The sequence below is a fragment of the Manis pentadactyla genome, chromosome 11 (genome assembly GCF_030020395.1).
Source record: "Manis pentadactyla isolate mManPen7 chromosome 11, mManPen7.hap1, whole genome shotgun sequence".
Lineage (NCBI taxonomy): Eukaryota > Metazoa > Chordata > Mammalia > Pholidota > Manidae > Manis > Manis pentadactyla.
The window spans coordinates 118,263,730-118,286,099 of NC_080029.1; the positions used below are offsets into that span (position 1 = coordinate 118,263,730).

The 22,370-nt window shown below is 35.5% G+C and overlaps 1 protein-coding gene across 3 annotated transcripts in view; it reads right to left on the reverse strand.

The window, feature by feature from the left end:
- Positions 1 to 22,370, reverse strand: part of UACA (uveal autoantigen with coiled-coil domains and ankyrin repeats) — a 101,483-nt gene that overhangs the window by 32,566 nt on the left and 46,547 nt on the right. For 2 of the 3 annotated variants that reach the window (XM_036907857.2, XM_036907856.2), the window contains exons 2-5: positions 8,915 to 9,048; positions 5,781 to 5,869; positions 2,630 to 2,694; positions 1,782 to 1,839 (exon numbers count right to left, since the gene is read on the reverse strand). In XM_036907857.2, coding sequence (XP_036763752.2) covers positions 1,782 to 1,839; positions 2,630 to 2,694; positions 5,781 to 5,869; positions 8,915 to 9,048 — 346 coding nt within the window. Of the gene's footprint in view, positions 1 to 1,781; positions 1,840 to 2,629; positions 2,695 to 5,780; positions 5,870 to 8,914; positions 9,049 to 11,206; positions 11,279 to 22,370 lie in introns of those variants that run through there. The other variant, XM_036907859.2, reaches the window with a different exon arrangement.

A 22,370-nucleotide genomic window follows, 5' to 3' on the forward strand; every position in this document is an offset into this window, starting at 1 on the left:
ATCTATAGCATACCAAAAACTGCATATATTTAATTAATGCATACACCATGATACCATCACCACAATCAAGGTACTAAATATTTGCATCACCTCCAAAAATTAGTGTGTACGTGTGTGGGTGTGGGTGTGGGTGTGTTTTGTTTTTGGTTGTATCCTGTGTGTGTGGAGAACACTTAACATGAGATTTTATACTCTTAAAATATTTTAAAGTACACAATACCATCCATATTAATTATGTGTAATTTTTTGTAACCAACTACACCTCTATAAAAAATAGAAACAACAGGGTGAAACTGAACATGAATAGACAAAATTGAAAATATTTTCAAATGCAGTTAAGTGTGATAATAGTATTATACTTAGGTTATAAAACAAGCATCTTTTAGAGATACACACTGAATTGTTTATGGATAAAATGATTGTCTTGCACTTGATTTAAAATACGTCTATGGTATAGGAGAATGGGTGGTGGTATAGATGAATTTATGTATGTTTGAAACTTCCCACAATAAAAAATTAAAAATAATTTTAAAAGGTGATCATAACATTGGATTAATAAAAAACAAGTAGGAAAAGGTAGCCCAAAAATAGAAATATCACATGACACATTCCTACTTCAGCAAGCAGTAAAATCATTTTTTAAATTTCATCAAGCACAGCGAATTAGCATTACAAAAATGAACTGTAGTTTTTTGTGATCTTAAATTTAATTTGTAAATTTGTCTTGATGATTCCATAACTGTACAAGCTTGACAAGAACATTACTTTAGTACTAAAACAAAATTATCATAAATAATAAAATCTATAGCGACTCACAGGAGTCACTGAGACTCAAGTAATAAGGTACATGAAATACTTTACAAATAATAACATTCTATACAAAAATAAAAGGAAAAAATAGACTGTAAAAAATTAAACCATCATAAAAGCAAATAAAGTGTAAAAAGAAAAAAAAACTGAGGTATAAAAGTTTGAAGCTTTGAATTATATTTTTAATGCAGACCACTTTCATCTTCCACAGTATTAGTATTCTATATAAATTTTTAAAAGGAAGGGTCGGTATTTTTTCTTTCTTTTGGCCTTCTAGTAAACTATAGGAATGTCAGCCTTGGAAGAGTCAGACCAGAAGTCAGACTATTTTACATTCCCAATATATTTAATGTCTAACTTTTTTTAATGTATTTTCTCTAAGACATCTAAAGAATAATGCAGATAAATTTAGATTAACACAAGTAGGATTAATAAAACCTGTGAAATAACTAGTATAAATCTTTTTTAAAATACAGCATACTATAGTGATATGAAATTTATCAATGACAGCTCTAAACCAAACAGCCACTACCACTATTAAGAAATTACTCTTTGCCAGGAACTATTTATGATTTAACTATAACCACTTATTGCAGTAGTGTTAATTTCATTTTGCAGATGAGAAAAAATGAGTTCAGGTTTGTTAATTTTTAAGAAGTCTTCCTCCTTTCCTTTTCTCCTATCGATTTCTAAACATAAACACACACAGAGTGCTTGGAGCTCCTTGGGAGCAGGATGATAGTTTATTCATCTTTGGACTTTTAGTATCTAGCAAACTGGCCTGTAAATATTGGCTGAACAAATCTTTTTAAGCTGTACAACTAATAAATTTCAAATTTAAATATACAAAAAAATTGTAATATTCCGTTTCTCCTTGAATTACATAAATATATGCATGTTAAAACTTTATAATTAAAGTATGTATCCATTTAGCAAATATTTGTTTATGACCAAGTGAAACCTTTGCTTACCTGCATCATGAAGTGCGGTTCTCCCCTGCAGGTCTACATGTTCAGTGGGACAATTGTACTGTTAAAACAGGGAAACTTAGTAATCTAAGAGTTTTACTTTAAAATTAAGTATCCAGACTCGAATGAACAGCTGTTATTTAATCTTAAAATATTCTATTTATTAAAAAAATTAAAAACCAATAGACAAGCCACTAAATATTTTGGCATGAAACAAATATAATAATAATGTACTATAAATTTAACTGTATTTCACCAAACAGGAAAACATATGGTCCATTGCAATAGCATGGGACACGGAAAGTATGTTATTGTTCTGTTTTGTTTTTTTCACCAAGAGTTAAAACATTAACAACTGAATCAGGAAAACAAATGAGTTCTGTTGTGAAACTTAGTGGCAAAATGTTTATGGAAATGTATGACTGGACCACCTAACTGAAAATTTAGGTATTCATAAAAACATGTGGCTGCCTGATTACAAGTTTAATGGTCTTAAGTTTATATAGTCTAAGTTACTGATGTTTATATAGAAATACATACACCCTATGCTGTATCATTTCTTATGTTGTGCATTAGGCAACAGAAAATTCCAATCTCCAGCTAATGTCAACAGGAAGGTCAAGTCTTTGTTACTTATTTTTAATTTACTGAGTTATGCGATTCACTTCCCTCAGAGTTTCTGTTCTTTATTGTTCACATTCTTTCACAAACGATGGAAAAAATATTATGTAAACTATTAGTCAAAGTTAGCCTAGTATTTTCTTTGATCTCAAATTCCAAAAGCACATTAAAAACACATTAACTACTTGCAGTCAAAATAACAAAGCCGAAGTCTTCACCACTTTTACTACCTGTAGGAGTTTTTGTAGGCACAATGCATGTCCATACTTAGCAGCCAGGTGAAGAGCATTTCTTCCTACAAAGGATGTAATTTAAGATGAATGTGAAGGGTTGTTTCTCAACACATGAATTTTCCATAGAAATATGACTCATTTTTTGAAAAGTAGTTGACAGGATACTTAATTTCTAAGGCTGATTTCAGTTTCTGAGATGTTTCACCCAGGTTGATATTTTAATGAGATAATGAACACACCAAAACAATGACAGTGGGAAGAAAAATTAAACATACAGTTCCATAAAGAGTAAGAACTTTGTCTGTCTTACTCACCACTGTCTCTCCAACACCTACAGCAGTGCCTGAAACACAGTAATTAAATACTGGCATAGGAAAGAAAGGAGGGAGGGAGAGAGAGAAAAAGAGAATGGGGAAGGAAGAAAGAAAGATACCTGGATTTCTCATAACATTTCCAAATAGTGTGGGTACTAAAATGGAGGAAGTTAAGAGATGTGAGTCAAAGAAAATTATTCTCTAACTTTAATGATTCAACTAAAATTCACAATTCATTGAGACTGTGACTCTGAAATTAGACAACTTGTTTAAACATAACGTATCACAATGCACAATTTTAAAGGAAAAGATGGGGTGAGGGGGACAGGAAAGAGGTTACCAGATAATCTGAAAGGTTAACTCTGAATACTGAAAAAGGTAAATTTGCAGAGAATATTTCTACCTCCAAACACTATTTCTCCTAATTACATTTCTTTACACAAACTTCTCTCCTGGGTGGTGAAAGATACAAATTTCACCAGGCTATCCCAGAGTCCAATCTTTAATGCTCTTAATTTCCCTCTAACTTCACAAACTTCCTAAAGATAATTTGACTTCATAAGCAGACTTAACTGTTAAAAAAGAAGTAATTTATGTTCTGTTCAACCTGGGTGAATGAATAAACTGACTTTCAACTCTCATTCAGTTTTATATGAGTTTAGATACATAGATAAGTTTTCCTGGGTCTGATCATTCTGTGTGGCTGACTAACTAGGTTCTAGAACAAAAAGCTGTTGAGCCCTGTTCTCTAAACAAGTACAAATACAACACATTCATCCATACCTAAATATCCCTTAATCATAAATGAAGTCAGATGTGGTGATTAAAAATTCAATTTGCTACTGTTCACGGATAAGTTTCCTAGAGACATTTTACATTGTGAAAAGGGATTAGAATAACTCATTTACATGGCAAGTTAAGAGAGAACACGGAGTGGATGGTGGGGGTAGGCACAGTAGTGACAGTTCCTGGTATTCAACAAAATGCCACAGAATCTTGGTCACATAAAAGTATAAAGTTAGGTCATTTCCTCGGCCAAATCTACATCCAGCCAGTTGAGACAGGGCAGCAAAAACATCAAGAACATTTGAGATATAAAGCCCACCACTATGAGTTCCTCCAAGAGTAATTCCTGGTAAGACTTGGATCACAAATACCTTAAAACCACACTAACTTGAAATCTGTTTTTTTTTCCAATATACTTTCATATTGCTAGCAAATAAAGGAGTTAAGATAAAATACATTAAGTTTTTTTTTAATTAGAACATCTACATTTTAATTATAAGACAATGAAACAGCAAATGAGACAAGGTCTTTGTTGTCAAGAAAGTACAACTCTAAGGACAAACATAATAAAACAAAGCAAATAAAAATATGACTAAACAACAGTGAAAACCAAAAGCAAAGAGTTAAAGCAGGGTATGCCAGATGCAGCCTATGAAATAATGTCTGCTGAGCTTGGGAAACACTGAAGGACAGAGGGCAAAAGTTACTAGATTGGCCACTAGGCAAAAATATCAGAAGCAGAAAGAACTCAGTCAGAAATAAGGAATATGTACATTTAAATTAGAATCAGCACAATAAAGTCTTACGAATTCTAAGGAAGTACGGTTAGTCTAAAATTACTGAAAATAAATATTCTTCTACCTCAATGGAATGCATATAGAAGTAATAAACACATTCTTTTGTTCGTTCAAAGGTGGCAGATAAATAGAATTTGGTCTTCAATTTAGAATTTGTTATATCCTTAGGTAAAGATTTTCCTCACTAATTCAATTATGATCTCTCTTCCTCTATTCCCTTCCCTTCCATTCCATTTCTAAGCACAATGTTGGTTAACAGTAATACATTTACAATAATATATTTATGTGTCCATTCATGAATAGGATAAAATATTAAAATCATGAAGGAAATTCTCTGTTCTAGATCATCTCTTATGTTTAATTGAATAATGAAGTAGAACTGCAGAGAAGCGAGCTGTCAAGAGTCCCAAAGAACTGAGAATGGTTATCCTGATGAACAGAAAATTAGCACACTTAGTGAAGAAAAGCAATAGCTATATTCAAATACTTAAAGATCTATCTTGTGATGTGCAAACTTATGCTGTAAGATGTTAAAAGACAGACATAGGTATGACTACGTTTAAGCAGAAGACTCAGCAAGAGACAGACTTTGTCTACAAGAAATAATTTTTCATAAATATAGCTAACCAAACACACAGTTTCCTTGTAAGGCATAATGGTGAAGAATACAGACTCTGACCACAGCTCATCTATTGCAAGATCCTGGGCAAGTTACTTACCAGCTCAGTGCCTCACAGCCTCACCGTGCTGAGTTAGTACATGTAAAGTGCTTATCAAAGGAGCTATACACATGTTACCTAAGTGTCAGCTATTCTTGTTACGATAATTATTGGTAATGTTGCCATTATTATGAGGCAGTTAATTCCCCTTCACAAGAAATGGCCAACCAAATGCCAGATGACCTCACAATACCAAGGATTCGTATACTGAAAAGTATATGAGTATAAGCTAAATGACCCCTAAAAGTTCTTTAGAATCTGAGATTTTAGATCCTGTAACACCATCAAGACCAGCACTCGACTTGAGGTCTCCAAATGCCTATCAGTTCGGCGATCCTTTCTCCTAAATTCCCTGCACTTTACCTATCCCCAACAACAATACCTCAGAAGTAAACCTTCCCTCAACTATTTAAAAACAGAAAATTAAGGACTTCTCTTCTTAAATCACATTTAGGTCTGATTAAGAACATCAGCAGTGGACACGGCTTGTCCCTTCTCTCTGTTTTGTAATTGACTGTGGAGGCCAACATACCTGCAGTGTCACTGGCTGTAATATCAACTCCATGTATAAGAATGGCATTCAAACACTCAAGACTCCCCTTTGAGGCCACAACATGGAAGCTAAACAAACAGAAAATATTTGTCATGCCATGGAAGGTCAACTTAAACGTTACAGTAATGCCACCTTTTACTCAACACACACACTCACACACACACATTTGAAAGGTTACATTACAACACCTATACATTTAATGCAAGCAAAAAAAAACCTACCTTTATTACAGAAAAACTCATTTTAACCCAAATTTACATAAGGGGCCAATACTCTCTAGAAACACCTCCTTAGAAATAACAGAATACTCCCGTGTTCAATAGCCTTAACAACAAAATTTATACTACAGCATCATTACCTCTATTGTTTATTATTTCAGTAGGAAAGGAACTGCTCTTAGAGCTTACTCAATGCACTGAAAAATTTCTATCAGATGATTCTGCTGACTTTTCACATGTACTGAAACTGCTGAAACAATTGAAGTTATAGCAGATGGCCAAAGACAGATCAAAACACTTCCCTTCTCTTTAGAATTATCAAATTAAACCTGACACAGAAAAGCCTACAGAACAACAAGCTAAGCTTACTTGAAAGCCATAAAAGAACTGGCATCTAGTATTATAATGGATATAACTGCAAATTAGAGACCTAGTACTACTAAGTAAACTAAGGCAGGTTGGTGTACAGTCTGAATTAGGAAGAGATGATTCTGATTAAAGGAATACAGTGTTCTGTATTTTTATTTTTTGTTTGCTTGTTTTCATATTTTAGCTCCCAAAATCTGGATGACTTCTTTCTTCAAAATAAACAAACATACTGATTAAGTACTAAAGGGCAGAAATCACAACAAATCTACAAAGCATTATTAATGTCAATGTGCTATAAATAGGTGTGCTTCAGAAAGAAGATATATATCAATCATTAAATTGTATGCAAAGAATTATAAAGGAAATTTGAAAAATTGCTTTGTAATTTTTTTTTTCTTTTGCAATTAAATATTCTTTTGCAATTAAAAAAGTCAACTTAAAAGTTTTTTCTAAATAACACATGTACTTCTGCTTGCGTAATAGGAAATCCAGGTAATTTGGTCAATTCCCATCTCTGAGGATGAGAAAAGCTGCATAAAATACAAGACATATGCTTGAAGGCATCAGAGAGCTAACAAGATAGGCCAAGATGTGGGGAAGGCCAGAGGTCCAAAGAGGTGAGTCTGGTGTTTGAGGCCACTTTTTGCCTAAGAGCAGTTGCTGGTTGCCTGAGGGGATGAGGAGACAGGAATTGGAATCCAATCCGTGGCTCTCCATGTGGCAGTGGGCTTTCTTGGTGAATCTGCACCATTTTGTGTTGGCAAAGGATTGCACTTTAGGAAAGGGGTGAACAGAAAGAAAACAGATCCTTGCAGTGACTACAGCTAGGCTTCAAACATTTCATTTTTGAAACTAGACTGAAGGCAAGAAGCACAGTTACTTTTATTCTAAATTTGAAAATTAAAAACAAAAAAAAACATTCAAAATAAATTTCTCATAATTACAGGTAATATGGAAAATATATTTGTAACATGTCCTTATACTTCACTAAATATAAAATGCTTTAAGGAAGAATAGAGTTTGTGTGAGTACAAAAGGAAAATATTTTTTCCTATGAATCCCAGACAGAATACCACTTTTTACAGTGAAAAGCTTCAAAGACTCCTACTACTACTCAAATATTTCACAGAGTTCATAGTTCAGCAAATTACACCAGATGTTTATAACTCTGACCATTAACACAAATAGTTTCACTCAAAATTGAACCTTAGGTTCAAAAAAATCTGAATAAAACTCAAGCAATCATTTATTTACAACATTAAAAGTATGGACAAACAGAACTGAAGAAATAAGGTTTCACTGAGGATTTTCATCCCAAAGAAGATTGATTCCTTTCATCTTTTAACATCTTGGCATTTGGGGAAAAAAACATGAAAAACAAAGTCACTTTTTTATCTTAAATTTTCACTATTTTTACTGTAAGCCTTAAAAATAGCTTAAAATTTAGCAAAAATAGAAGCAGGATTCAAAATAAGCCATCAAATTCCTACTTGATAAACTTCAAATATAAAAAATTTTTAACTTCTCAGTTTACTGCTCTCAAAAACTACTTAGTTTTTAAGTCACGCTTTACTATTTTTACTATACTTAAGTATCTAAGCATTCTAAGGTAGTAACCCATGACAAACATTAACTATTTGCTTCCTAATAGTCATTTCTATATTTGGTATCTGGTTTCTAGTTGCAATTTTCTAAATAAACTCATAAAAGTATAAGACTGAAAGGAATTTTAGGAAGTGAGACCTTTCACTTCCAACTTTTTGGAAGGTTTCCCAGTAAGGTTTTAACTGCTATAATCATAGAGGGTAGGAACAGAACCTAGATCTCCTCTTTAACCTAACTGCTTCCCATCACCAACAGGAAGGAAAGTGGTGAGATTGGAGACGGGTGGGAGAGAAGAGAAGCATATTACCAAGCCAGTAGTTCTCCTCAGTTAATACAAAACAAAAGGGGAGGATGACTACTTGAGCCTCCCTAAGTCACACCAGGTATTCTGCCTCCCTTTCTGCTCTAAACATTCTCATTTAAAGTAATTACCCAAATGTAAAAATGGATTAGGGGTGGAGAGGAAAAGAGTGTAGTTTACAGACTCTTCCAAGACAGAAAAGTTGGGTTCACATCCCAGCTCTGTAACTTTTCATGAGATTAGACCAAGTAATTTAACCTCTGTAAACTTTTTCCTATTCTTTTAGAGGGCCACTGCAAGAATTAAATATGATAAGGAATATGAAAAAGCTTATAAACAAAAATGCACCAAATAACCCTGGCTATGGTTGCCATAGAGCCTAAACAACTGGGCCACTGGGTGGTATTTCAGTATTCTCTCTCTAGCTTTGAAATCTTTCAAATCGTGAACAATTATTAGTCTGTAATGTTTTAAGAGTGATGTTTGAAAGATTTCATACTGTGGGTTTTGGTAAAGACTTCTTCAATTAAAAAGTTGATAGCCACAATTCACATATTTCACTGCAACCCAAGGACCTACCCAAAATTCCCCTTTAGGGAATCATCATCAGTAATACTTACACGGATCTGCCTTCCACATCTAGTTTACCTGGATTGACCCCCTTTTTAGCAAGGATTGAGGAAACTTTTTCTACATCTCCCCTTTCTGCTGCTTTCATCAATCGGTCATCATATTTGTTCCAATCTGATGCATGCTGCAAAGAGGAAAAAAAAGTAAATATGGCAAACTATAAATAATATATTAGTAAGACTTTCTAAAGAAAGAAGGAAAAGGGAAAGCAGTACTTTGAGTGATCATACATTATTCATTTTCCAATTGCACCCCAAGTTTCCTTCTCCCTGCTGTGCTATCTTCATGAGAAGGACCTTTCCAAAACACAAGATATACAAAAAACACTTTAAATAATACTTCTGAGAAAAAGCATGTTTCTCATGTTCTCTGTTGTTTTCTTTGCCTTCAGAGCAAAGAAAGAAAACTAATCATTGCTGAACACTTACCCTGTGCCAGGCATGAAAGATTCAAACAGCCCTAGTAAACTAAAATTATCAACCCCATTTAACAGATCACACAAGTCAAGTCCCCAGAGACATTAAATGACTTAAGTGGCCAAGCCCAACCGTGACTTCTCATGACCTCCAAAATCGATGTGCTTTCCCTATTCTCTAATTCATGCTTTCAGACTTGGCTCTGGTTACATATCTCCCAAGACTCTTAGATGTACATGTATACATTTTAAGAAGACATGACACCCCTAATTTAAAAAGTACTGTTGGAAACATATTAAAGGAGGCAAATTACACACACACACACACACACACCCTCTTTCAATTAAAAAAAAGCAATTCATTATGGTATATATTAGAATAGAAAGAAACTTCTACACAGAAACAAACTAAAAAAAGACCTCTAAAGTATTAACTACTTAAAGATCCTAAAATAACAGGATTATATGTGACTTTCATTTTCTTCCTTCTTTTTTGCATTAAACACATACTGCTTTTGTTAAAAAAGATTTTTAATTTTAACAAAAACTCAGGGTACATGTATTTAAAAGGAAGATCAAAGGCAATTTTTTAAATAGGAGGATGTATCACATAATAAACATTTTAACTGTATCAAGGTTATCTTTAGCTTTAATTGGAGAAACTATATTCAAGATATTCTGAAGCCAATAATAATTTGGCGCTTTACTTAGTAAGCAGAAATGTAGAACCCAGATACATTATTTAAACAAAGTTTTAGCCTTTTATATTATTATATAATGAACTTATTGCTAAACCCTGTGCTAAGTCCAGTATTATTTCTAGAACAAAAGAAGATGTACAGATTTTTCACTTATCTTACAAAGCAATTCCTATGTCCACAAATACCATAACAAATCCCTAGCGGAAATAATGAGTCACTTCAACGGAAGTATATCCTCTAAATGTTTGATCAGTATGATTTTATCTACTAACCTTCCAAATCCCCCCCAAAAATCAACGATTTTGTGGCTAAATAAACAATACATTCATTAAATACTTGAATTGAAAATTATATGAAAATTGAATATGAAAAAAGATACTTACATTAAAAATTTAACCTACTTCTAAAAAGTATTATTTCAATGAAATGTGGTTTAAGTACCTACACAGACTTCAGAATTGTTGTCTGTAAATTAGTCAAATTTGAGGATGAACCTACTTCCTTCTAACCTCAAAAGTTCAAACTGCCAACTATGATTAGTGACTAAACCTTACTTAGTGGCTCAAAGTCTAAACTGTATTTTAAGCATCTTCTTTCTTTAGCTTTAAAACAGTTTACACACTCTAAATTGGGGAGCGGTAGTACATGTAGGCTTAACAAACTTTGTGTTTCCAAATGCCTAAGGGATTAAGCCATGTTTAGCACACAAATACTGGCCCTAAATTGTTTAGTTTATCCTTGCAGTTAAAACAATGTCAACTTTCATTTCCAAGTACACTTATTGGCAGAGAAAACAGCTGTTTGAAACACTAAAAAATTATAAAATTCAAAAGTAAGGCTTTTTAAAAGATATTAAACATGATTAGTTTCTTATTATCATGTGATTTCCAGTTCTACTTCACCAAGTACTGTTTTCCATTTTGGTCCACTGTCAGTTAACAGAAATACTACTCAATTGTTAAGATTCTATTATGTGTTTTTTAAACCAAGAAAAAGAATTTTTGTTTTCTATCACTAACCCCAATCTGCTAATCGAATAAATCAAAAAGAACATAATATGGCAAAGAACCAAAATTAATAAAACAGCAGTACATTTTAAAAGAATACAGTTTAGAAAGCCTAACCAAGAATCTTTTGTTACACTGAACTAATTAAGGGATACCTACTCTGTTCTTAGGAGCACAAGAAAGCCAACAATTCATCATAGACAGGATTTAGTTCCTTGGTGCTAAAATCAAACTACTTCGAGTTAAGTTACAAATCTCCGTAGCTCACAAAGCAAGCCCTCAGACAAACTCCTAACAAGTTGCGCCGTCCCTCTCTTTACCACTCCTCCTGTTCTACAAACTTCATGCTGGGCTACACTTAGCTTGGATCTCTAACGATATTTTCTTCATCTTCAGGATCCTTCTCGACCTTCATTATGCTTGAAAATTATCTTCCTTGCTGTGCAGCATTTGATTAAGAGCAGCCCCAAATCAGGTACTGTAACTCCTCCTATTTCTTATTCTTTAGAAGCTGTCTTTCAAAGCGGTCCCTTTCAAGGACTCCACTGGAAAACCAGAACCACACTCTGCATCCGGCTGCCTCAAGCACTGCAACACAGACGTTGTAATGCATGATAAAACCATACACATGCAAATCATCCAGTGAACAGTGTGTGGACTGTTCTCCGATTGGTCAGGGTCTATTTTAGATTCCATAGGACCTGACAGCTGAGTGACAGAAAGGAGCAGCTAAGAATATACTGTAAATGCATGCTTCTCCTCTGAGTAATTTCATGTCTGTGGGGACAAATGACTCAAACCTATTGTAAAACATACTTACTATATAAAAACAACTTGGTGACATTACGACAATATTGTTAAGAGACAGATTTGGTTATTCCACAAGACAGTATTAAAAACCAGTTTCAGTCTCAGGATCACCTATTGTGAAGTTTTAATAGCCTTGAAAACAAAATATAAAATTCTATTTTAAGCAAATGTGCCACACTTTAAGTACACACACACACACACACACACACACAGAGTAACACTTTCCAATTTTCCTTATTTTTCCTCTATCCCTATCAGCCTCATTCTGCATACAACCAGGTTTCAGTTTACAACTGTTGCCAGTCTGTCTCCTAACATGTTAAATGAGAAGAGCTAGAGGCACTGCCAAGACATTAAATAGACTACATTATTATGAATACTTTTCATCATAAATTTAACTCAGTACTCTTAATTTCCAAGTTTAGCACCCTGCCTGATATGAAAAGTAAATATTTTATCAGTGGAAAATCAAATTATATGGATTCAGGAATTTAAAAAACAAGTAAGCTGATAAAATAAGAGATAAATGCATAATAAACACTAAGCTAGAGTGTACACAAAACTCTATTTGGGGACAAGCAAACAACCTCTCCACATTCTCAGTGATGCTTCACATACATATATGTACCAACATTCCTTACCTTATCAAGGACCGGAACAAACATCTGCAAGCTCCGGGGTGTTTTTTACACTTTAGTTACCACAATAGCATGGATTTACACTTTGTCCAAAAAGACAGATTTAGGCAAACCATTTCATGGGAATGTAAAACATTCCAACACAAGTGTATATAGGAAGGAGGTAACTACGAGACAATATAGGTCATTCTGCCAGTTAAAAATTCTGTTATGAATTTCATCAAGAAATCTGTTTCCTACTATTTAAAGTTAAAATATTAGGAACATATTCTAATTATAAAATATATAAGGTAATACACCACAATGTATTATTTTTGAAACAATTTTTTTTTCCAAGTTACATTACAGATCACAATGGATTCTTGGCTGGATCAAGAGACTCCACCCACTCTAGTTCACCCTTCTTCAAAGGAAATCTGGGATAAGACTCAGGCCCTGTTCTTTGGTTAAACAAAGCAAGCTCATTCTTTCTAGAGATAAGACAGCAAAGGCAAAGAAAATAAAAAGAAAGGGGTAACTTACAACAAGTAATAAAAGCCATATAAGGAGCTGCCCGTGCTAACTAAGGCTCTCAGACACTGCTCTACCCTGAGCCTCCCCAGCCTCTGTGACTTAATCTCCTGTTCCTACTCTTACAACCCAGTCCCAGCTATTTCCCCAGAGCTCTAAATAAATTCTCACCTTTACTGTCCCACGTGCCCGGAAGGTTCTTCCCTCACCTTCATTTAGGTTCTTCCCAAATGTCACTTCCTCAGAGGGCTTCTCAAACCTCTACATCGAAACAGCCCCAGCCCCAATACCCCCATCACTCCTTATCCCTGCTCCACTTCACTTTTCTTCATAATACTTATCAATATCTGTCATTTTATCAAATGCTGACCTGCTTATTAGCTTACTATGTCTGGTATTTGCTTCAAAAATAATCTGAATAATCAGGGGGCCAGACTGAATTCAACACATTAAAGGATTATATACCATGACCAAGTGGGACTTATTTCTGGAATGTGAGAATAGTCCAACATTTGAAAACTGATCAATATAATACACCATATTATTAGAATTAAGGGTAAAAAAGCATATGGTTATCTCAACTGATTCACAAAAAGCATTAGACAAAATTCAACATCTTTTATGATAAAAACACTCAACAACCTGGAAACAGAAAACTACCTAAACATAATAAAGGCCATATATGAAATGCACACAGATAACATCATACTCAATGGTGAAACACTGAAAACTTTTCCTCTAAGACCAAGAACAAGATAAGGGTGCCTGCTCTTGCCCTTTTATTCAACATAGCATTAGAAATCCTACCCAGAGGAATTAGGAAACAAAAGGAAATAGAAGGTATCCAAATTGGAAAGAAATTAATAAATTATCTCTGCAGATGACATGATCTTATATGTAGAAAACCCTAAAAATTCCACAAGAAAAGAAACCTTGTTGGAACTAGTAAGCAAATTCAACAAAGTTGCAGGATACAAAATCAACAAGCAAAAATCAGTTGTGTTTCTATACACTAACAATAAACAACCCAAAAATGAAATTAAGGAAATAATTCTACTTACAATAACATCAAAAAGAATAATTAGGAATAAATTAACTAAGATTAAAGACTTATATACAAAAAACTATAAAATATTGCTGAAGGAAATTAGAGAAGACACAAATAAATGGAAAGATATCCCATATTTATTCAGATTGGAAGACTTAATATTTTAAGATGTTGATATTACCCAAAGTGATCTACAGATTCAACACAATCCCTATCAAAATTCCAGCAGCATTCTTTAGAGAAATTGAAAAATCTGTCCTAAGATTCATATTGAATCTCAAGGGAACCTAAATAGCCAAATAATCTTCAAAATGAAAAACAAAATTAGAGGTCTCATACTTCCTGATTTCAAAACATAATTCAAAGCTACAACAGTAAAAACAGTGTGGCACTGGCATAAAAACAGATACACAGACCAATGAAATAGAATAGAAAACCTAGAAATAAACCCTAATATATATGACCAAATGATTCAAGTAGAGTGCTAAGATGACTCAGTGGGGAAAGGACAGTCTTTTCAACAAATGGTGCTGGGGAAACTGAATATCCACGTGGAAAAGAATGAAGTTGGACCATTATCCTATATCATACACAAAAATTAATTCTCAATGATTAAAGACCTAATTACGATGCAACTATAAAACTCCTGAAAGAACATACAGGGGAAAGCATCATGACACTAGACCTGACAATCATTTCTCAGCTATGATACCAAAAGCACAGGTAACAAAACCAAAAATAGATAAATGGGACTACATCAAACCTAAAAGTACACAATCAACAGAGTGAAAAGGCAACCTATGGAATAGGAGGAAATACTTGCATATTATATATCTGACAAAGGGCTAATATTCAGATTATATATAGAACTACAGCTCAGTAACAAAGAAATAACTGGATTAAGAAATACACAAAGAACTTGAATAGACATTTCTCCACATATAATATACAAATGACAAACAATCGGATAATAAGATTCTCAATATCATTAATCATTAGAGATATACTAATCAAAAGGCGCCCTTTAAGATGGCTATTAACTCACACACACACACACACACACACACACAAGCAAGCAGTAAGTATTGGTAAGATGTGGAAGAATTGGAACACTTGTATACAATGAAAAATGATGCAACTACTATGGAAAACAGGATGGTAGCTCTGCAAAACACCAGAGAACTACCATAGGATCCAGCAATCTCTCTCCTCCCTTCCTCCCTGTTTCTTTCTCTATTTCTCTCTTTCTTTCTTTCTCTCTCTCTCTCTCTCTCTCTCTCTCTATATATATATATATACACACACACACACATATATGTATATAATATATAGATAATTTTATAATATATATATGTATGTCTTTGTTCACCCATGTTCATAGAAGCATAATTCACAATACCCAAGAGGTGGAAGCAACCCAAATGTCCACTGATAGATGAATGGATACATAAAATGTGGTATATACATGAAATGGAGAATTAGTCAGCCATAAAAAGAAGGAAATTTTGTCATATGCTACAAACATGGATGAATTTTGAGACATTATGCTAAACAAAATAAACCAATTCCAAAAAAAAGACGAATACTATATGATTCCACTTAGCTGAGGTATCTAAATTAGTCAAATTCATAGAAACAGAAAGTAGAATGGTGATTATCAGGAACTGGGGGAAGAGGAAAATGTGGAATTATTGTTTAATAGGTACAGTGTCTCAGACTGACAAGATGAAAAATTCTCACCATCAGTTGCACAACAATGTGACTATACTTAACACTATTGAACTGTACACTTAAAATAAAAATAATAAAACAAAAAAAAACAAAATCTCGGAGGTGGAGCCAAGATAGCAGCGTGAGTAGGACAGTGGGAATCTCCTCCCAAAAACATATATATTTTTGAAAATACAACAAATACAACTATCCCTAAAAGAGAGACCAGAAGACACAGGACAACAGCCAGACTACATCCACACCTGCGAGAACCCAGCACCTTGTGAAAAGGGTAAGATACAAGCCGCAGCCCGGCGGGACCCGAGGCCCCTCCCCCCAGCTCCCGACGGGAGGAGAGGAGTCAGAACGGGGACGGAGAGGGAGCCCAGGACTGCTAAACACCCAGCCCCAGCCATCCGCACCAGAGCGCAGACACAGTGCATGTGTGGGGTGCCGGAAACTAGGGAAGCAGGACAGTAAGACCTGTGAGCGGATCCCCACAGCCAGCGCCTCTGGGACAAAGAAAAGCGAGTGCTTTTTAAAAGTCTTAAAGGGACAGAGACCCCACAGCTGGACAGAAACATCCCGGGTCACAGTCCGGCAGCTGGAAATTCCAGGGAACTCCGGGCGCACTAACCCCCTGGGCAACAGCTCTGAGACCCCTCAAGGAGGTAAACAGTCAAACAGCCCCCCATCCATTACCCCTCCCGGGGCCCCGCCATAGCAGAGCAGCAGCCTGAGGCTGGCCACGCCCACAGCAAGGGAGCGTCCTCCATACCGGAAGGGCAAGATACAGAGACCCAGGCTACAGCAATTACCCAACACAAGCCACTAGGGGTCGCAGCTGTCCCAGTAAAGAAAGGCCAGGAGCAAGTGGAAAAAGTCTTGGCTCTCCCAGCAGACAGACGAGTCAATAGCATACCACTGCACCTATCAACATGAAAAGGCAAAAAAATTTGATCCAAACAAGACTAACCCAGACATCTTCAACATCTTCTACATCTTCCCCTGAGAAGGAACCTGGGGAGATAGATTTAACCAATCTTCCTGAAAAAGAATTCAAAACAATAGTCATAACCATGCTGATGGACTTGCAGAGAAATATGCAAGAACTAAGGAGGGAGAATACAGAAATAAAACAATCTCTGGAAGGACTTCAAAGCAGAATGGATGAGATGCAAGAGACCATTAATGGACTAGAAAACAGAGAACAGGAACACAGAGAAGCTGATGTAGAGAGAGATAAAAGGATCTCCAAGAATGAAAGAATATTAAGAGAACTGTGTGACCAATCTAAATGGAACAATATTCACATTATAGGGGTACCAGAAGAAGAAGAGAGAGAAAAAGGGATAGAAAGTGTCTTTGAAGAAATAATTGCTGAAAACTTCCCCAAACTAGGGGAGGAAATGGCCTCTCAGACCACAGAGGTACACAGAACTCCCATGACAAGGGATCCAAGGAGGGCAACACCAAGACACATAATAATTAAAATGGCAAAGATCAAAGACAAGGACAGAGTATTAAAGACAGCCAGAGAGGAAAAAAAAGGTCACCTACAAAGGAAAACCCATCAGGCTATCATCAGACTTCTCAACAGAAACCTTACAGGCCAGAAGAGAATGGCATGATATACTTAATGCAATGAAACAGAAGGGCCTTGAACCAAGAATACTGTATCCAGCACGATTATCATTTAAATATGAAGGAGGAATTAAACAATTCCCAGACAAGCAAAAGTTGAGGGAATTTGCCTCCCACAAACCACCTCTACGGGGCATCTTACAGGGACTGCTCTAGATGGAAGCACTCCTAAAAAGAGCACAGAACAAAACACCCAACATATGAAGAATGGAGGAGGAGGAATAAGAAGGGACAGAAATAAAGAATAATCAGACCGTGTTTATAATAGCTCAATAAGCAAGTTAAGTTAGACAGTAAGATAGTAAAGAAGCTAACCTTGAACCTTTGGTAACCACAAACTTAAGGCCTGCAATGGCAATAAGTACATACCTTTCAATAATCACCCTAAATGTAAATGGACTAAATGCACCAATCAAAAGACACAGAGTAATAGAATGGATAAAAAAGCAAGACCCATCCGTATGCTGCTTACAAGAGACTCACCTCAAACCCAAAGACATGCACAGACTTAAAGACAAGGGATGGAAAAAGATATTTCATGCAAACAACAAGGAGAAAAAAGCAGGTGTTGCAATACTAGTATCAGACAAAATAGACTTCAAAATAAAGAAAGTAACAAAAGATAGAGAAGGACACTACATAATGATAAAGGGCTCAGTCCAACAAGAGGATATAACCATTATAAATATATATGCACCCAATACAGGAGCACCAACATATGTGAAACACATACTAACAGAATTAAAGGAGGAAATAGAATGCAATGCATTCATTTTGGGAGACTTCAACACACCACTCACTCCAAAGGACAGATCCACCAGACAGAAAATAAGTAAGGACACAGAGGCACAGAACAACACACTAGAACAGATGGACCTAATAGACATCTATAGAACTCTACATCCAAAAGCAACAGGATACACATTCTTCTCAAGTGCGCATGGAACATTCTCCAGAATAGACCACATACTAGGCCACAAAAAGAGCCTCAGTAAATTCCAAAAGATTGAAATCCTACCAACCAACCTTTCAGACCACAAAGGCATAAAACTAGAAATAAATTGTACAAAGAAAGCAAAAAGGCTCACAAACACATGGAGGCTTAACAACATGCTCCTAAATAATCAATGGATCAATGAACAAATTAAAATGGAGATCCAGCAATATATGGAAACAAATGACAACAACAACACTAAGCCCTAACTTCTGTGGGACACAGCAAAAGCAGTCTTAAGAGGAAAGTATATAGCAATCCAAGCATATTTAAAGAAGGAAGAACAATCCCAAATGAATGGTCTAATGTCACAATTATTGAAAATGGAAAAAGAAGAACATATGAGGCCTAAGGTCAGCAGAAGGAGGGACATAATAAAGATCAGAGAAGAAATAAATAAAATTGAGTAGAATAAAACAATAGCAAAAATCAACAAAACCAAGAGCTGGTTCTTCGAGAAAATAAACAAACCAGATAAGCCTCTAGCCAGACTTATTAAGAGGAAAAGAGAGTCAACACACATCAACAGAATCAGAAACGAGAAAGAAAAAATCACGACAGACCCCACAGAAATACAAAGAATAATTAGAGTACTATGAAAACCTATATGCTAACAAGCTGGGAAACCTAGGAGAAATGGACAACTTCCTAGAAAAATACAACCTTCCAAGACTGACCCAGAAAGAAACAGAAAATATAAACAGACCAATTACCAACAACGAAATTGAAGTGGTAATCAAAAAACTACCAAAGAACAAAACCCCCGGGCCAGATGGATTTACCTCGGAACATACAGAGAAGACATAATACCCATTCTCCTTAAAGTTTTCCAAAAAATAGAAGAGGAGGGAATACTCCCAAACTCATTCTATGAAGCCAACATCACCCTAATACCAAAACCAGGCAAATACCCCACCAAAAAAGAAAACTACAGACCAATATCCCTGATGAACGTCGATGCAAAAATACTCAACAAAATATTAGCAAACCAAATTCAAAAACACATCAAAAGGATCATACACCATGACCAAGTGGGATTCATCCCAGGGATGCAAGGATGGTACAACATTCGAAAATCCATCAACATCATCGACCACATCAACAAAAAGAGAGACAAAAACCACATGATCATCTCCATAGATGCTGAAAAAGCATTCGACAAAATTCAACATCCATTCATGATAAAAACTCTCAACAAAATGGGTATAGAGGGCAAGTACCTCAACATAATAAAGGCCATATATGATAAACCCACAGCCAACATCATACTGAACAGCGAGAAGCTGAAAGCTTTTGCTCTGCTATCGGGAACAAGACAGGGATGCCCACTCTCCCCACTGTTATTCAACATAGTACTGGAGGTCCTAGCCACGGCAATCAGACAAAACAAAGAAATACAAGGAATCCAGATTGGTAAAGAAAAAGTTAAACTGTCACTATTTGCAGATGACATGATATTGTACATAAAAAACCCTAAAGACTCCACTCCAAAACTACTAGAGCTAATATCTGAATTCAGCAAAGTTGCAGGATACAAAATTAACACACAGAAATCTGTGGCTTTCCTATACACTAACAATAAACTAATAGAAAGAGAAATCAGGAAGACAATTCCATTCACAATAGCATCAAAAAGAATAAAATACCTAGGAATAAACCTAACCAAGGAAGTGAAAGACCTATACTCTGAAAACTATAAGACACTCTTAAGAGAAATTAAAGAGAACACTAACAAATGGAAACTCATCCCATGCTCCTGGCTAGGAAGAATTAATATCGTCAAAATGGCCATACTGCCCAAAGCAATATACAGATTCAATGCAATCCCTATCAAATTACCAACAGCATTCTTCAACGAACTGGAACAAATAGTTCAAAAATTCATATGGAACCATCGAAGACCCCGAATAGCCAAAGCAATCCTGAGAAGGAAGAATAAAGTGGGGGGGATCTCACTCCCCAACTTCAAGCTCTACTACAAAGCCACAGTAATCAAGAAAATTTGGTACTGGCACAAGAACAGAGCCACAGACCAGTGGAACAGAATAGAGACTCCAGACATTAACCCAAACATATATGGCCAATTAATATTTGATAAAGGAGCCATGGACATACAATGGGGAAATGACAGTCTCTTCAACAGATGGTGCTGGCAAAACTGGACAGCTACATGTAAGAGAATGAAACTGGATCACTGTCTAACCCCATACACAAAAGTAAACTCCAAATGGATCAAAGACCTGAATGTAAGTCATGAAACCATAAAACTGTTAGAAAAAAACATAGGCAAAAATCTCATGGACATAAACATGAGTGACTTCTTCATGAACATATCTCCCCGGGCAAGGGAAACAAAGGCAAAAATGAACAGGTGGGACTGTATCAAGCTAAAAAGCTTCTGTACAGCAAAGGGCACCATCAATAGAACAAAAAGGTACCCTACAGTATGGGAGAACATATTCATAAATGGCAGATCTGATTAAGGATTGACATCCAAAATATATAAAGAGCTCACATGCCTCAACAAACAAAAAGCAAATAATCCAATTAAAAAATGGGCAGAGGAGCTGAATAGACAGTTCTCTAAAGAAGAAATCCAGATGGCCAACAGGCACATGAAAAGATGCTCCACATCACTAATCATCAAAGAAATGCAAATTAAAACCACAGTGAGATATCACATCATACCAGTAAGGATCGACATCATCGAAAAGACAAACAACAACAAATGTTGGCAAGGTTGTGGAGAAAGGGGAACCCTCCTACATTGCTGGTGGGAATGTAAACTAGTTCAACCATTGTGGAAAGCAGTATGGAGGTTCCTCAGAATGCTCAAAATAGAAATACCATTTGACCCAGGAATTCCACTTCTAGGAATTTACCCTAAGAATGCAGCACTCCAGTTTGAAAAGGACAGATGCACCGCTATGTTTATCGCTGCACTGTTTACAATAGCCAAGAAATGGAAGCAACCTAAGTGTCCATCAGTAGATGAATGGATAAAGAAGATGTGGTACATATACACAATGGAATATTATGCAGCCATAAGAAAAAAACAGATCCTACCATTCGCAACAACATGGTTGGAGCTAGAGGGTATTATGCTCAGTGAAATAAGCCAGGCGGAGAAAGACAAGTACCAAATGATTTCACTCATATGTGGAGTATAAGAACAAAGGAAAACTGAAGGAACAAAACAGCAGCAGAATCACAGAACCCAAGAGTGGACTAATAGTTACCAAAGGGAAAGGGACTGGGGACGATGGGAGGGAAGGGAGGGATAAGGGCAGGGAAAAAGAAAGAGGGCATTACGATTAGCATGTATAGTGCGTAGGGGACACGGGGAGGGCTGTGCAACACAGAGAAGACAAGTAGTGACTGTATAGCATCTCACTATGCTGATGGACAGTGACTATAATGGGGTATGTGGGGGCACTTGGCGATTCAGGGAGTCTAGTAAACACAATGTTCCTCATGTATTTGTAGATTAATGATACCAAGATAAAAAATAATAAAATAATAATAATAAATTAAAAAGTAAAGAAAAAAATGTCTAATCTTTTTTTGAACCTGAATGAGTCCAACAGTTGCTTCATTCGTTCAATATTTAGGACAGGTCTCCTGAAAAGAAGTTTATAGATGCAAATAAAAAAGAACTTTAAAATATACGTAAATCCATACAAAAAACTTATACTTAAGGGATGGACTCAATAGATCACAGCTAAAATGATTTTATGACCAATTTTAATCTAAAGGAAGTTTTGATATACTATCCAAAACAGAAATATATATAAGATGACATCAAAACTTGCATAAAAAACTGCTTAAAACCATAAGAAGTCAAGCTAAACAAAAATACTTAGTTTACAAACAATAATTTTGGTATCATGGCCCCCTTTTAAGAGTCTAAGGAAAGCAATGGACCCCGTTTTAAAAATTACATATAAGCACATATTCAAAAGATTTTAC